The sequence below is a fragment of the Dermochelys coriacea genome, chromosome 18 (assembly GCF_009764565.3).
Source record: "Dermochelys coriacea isolate rDerCor1 chromosome 18, rDerCor1.pri.v4, whole genome shotgun sequence".
Taxonomy (NCBI): domain Eukaryota; kingdom Metazoa; phylum Chordata; order Testudines; family Dermochelyidae; genus Dermochelys; species Dermochelys coriacea.
The window spans coordinates 20262268-20264209 of record NC_050085.1 but is presented as its reverse complement, the minus strand read 5'-3'; the positions used below and the strand labels follow the sequence as shown (position 1 = coordinate 20264209).

Here is a 1942-nt window from a genome sequence, read left to right as displayed (position 1 = left end):
TCCTCCTCCTCCTCCTCCTAAGTGCACGACCTGAATGCACTGGCCATGCTCGGCAGAGATTTACTGGAACTGCCTGGGGCAGAGGGAGAACCCCCCCACTCTCCCAGACCACACTCCATGGCCAAGACTGCATCACCGTGGCTGCTTTCGTCTCCTACCTGGGTGCTGAGTGGGGGGGGTGGCAAAACAGTGGATCAGTGTAGCTGTGGATCCCCCAGCTTCTTCTGTCCCTCAGTCCGTCCTACCCCACAAACTCCTGCAGGTCAGGACATTGGGGGTTCTCCCATCATGTCCCCACACACACCACCCCAGAGACTGTGTCATTTCTGCTGAGAAGCCAGGAGGGAGACCCGACCCAGACAGAACAAAATCCACCAAACTGATGCAAAGCCCAGATGCTGCAGCAGGATCCACTTGGTTAGTCCCTGGCCCCCAAGCAAAGTCCTGCTGAAGTCCGGAAGACTCAAGAAGGTTTGCACCTGAAGATCCCATTGCAGCAGCAGGGCCCAGGGCTGTCTGTTGAGACAGGAGTGTGGATGCTGGTGGTAAACACAAGATTAGGAGCTGCACATTTCTAACCCCAGCACAGATACTGACTCACTTCTCTGTGCCTTGCTCCCCTCACCATCAGCCCTGTGAACGACATGTTTGCTTGGGCTGGTCCTGGCTGCCAGATCCACTTGTCGGGGCAGGGGACAGGGATTAAGTTACTTCACCTCGTCTGTTCCAAGAGGACCAAGAAGAGGCAGAACAACGGGCGCGCTAAGAAGGGCCCTGGGCACGTCCAGGCCATCCGCTGTGCCCGCTGCATGCCCAAGGACAAGGCCATCAAGAAGTTCGTCGTCCGGGACATCTCCAAAGCCAGCATCTTCAATTCGTACGTGCTGCCCAAGCTGTATGTGAAGCTGCATTACTGCGTCAGCTGCACCATCCACAGCAAGGTGGTGAGGAACCATTCCTGGGAGGCCCAGGTACCCCTCCGCCCAGGTTCAGGCCAGCGGGTGCTGCCCCGAGACCTCCCCCAAGCCCATGTAAGGAGATGGTGCTGGAAATGTGCACCTTGAGCCATTGCCTCAATAAATGACTTTACATCTGGAAAAAAAAAATTCCCTCTCCTCTCTCCTGTTAACCAAAATCAGTTTGCTTTCACCAGCTGGATCTCTGTATTTTGTTCACTGATTCCACCGGAACCACTCCAGACTTATTCTGGGGTAAGCAGCGCTGACTCATGCCACAGGATGTCCTCTTAAAGTTTAGCCTGTTCAAAGAACTACTTACCTGAGTTTTGCAAGAGCTGCTGGGTATGGCCCAAGCAGTGCATGAGAGTGCTGGGGAGAGGCAGGCAGCTGAGGAAACCTTCGACATATTTGCCAGCATACGCCACAGATCTTAAATAGAAACTTTGTGATGAGAAACTGACATTGCTGTCTTTCTCAAGGTCCCCAGTCACTCGATCATCTCTCAGACAAAACAAAGACATTCTGAAGACATACTGTGCTACAGGCTAGGAAATAAATTCATGCAAAAAAAGGCGCAATCTGTAATTACATCATCTCTCATCACAAAAGAGGATGGCAGAATTTGGCTCTTAATGCCTAACATGCTCTTTCTGCCATTGTTTTAAAGTATATTTTATTATAAATATTTATATTGCAGAAAAAATCCTTGCTGAGATGCCAGGCTTCATTTCAGGGTGGCGGAGTTAGCGGCTTCAGAAAGTAGCACGCAATAACAGAGCAGGTTTTAATGAGCCCATGCTGTCACGCTGTCTGGAGCGGCTCAGAAGTGTGAGCGCCTATCTCAGGGCAGACTGTCAAAACCAGGGCAGACACCCCAACTTGTGGTGTGTTCTATAAGTAGCTTTCTCCAAGCAAGTAACAAATGTGACTTCCTGGATTGCTATCACAGTCTTACCATGGAGTCACAGACAGTCCCTTTGGAC

At 51.4% G+C, this 1942-nt stretch overlaps 1 protein-coding gene across 1 annotated transcript; it reads left to right on the top strand.

Annotated features, from left to right (window-relative positions):
• Nucleotides 1-644: 644 nt before the first annotated feature.
• On the top strand, nt 645-1106 carry LOC119845235 (40S ribosomal protein S26-like). The gene is given in 2 exon segments (XM_038377210.1): nt 645-969; nt 972-1106. Coding segments are annotated over 2 exon segments (438 nt in total). The 3' UTR covers nt 1085-1106.
• The last annotated feature ends 836 nt before the right edge of the window (nt 1107-1942 follow it).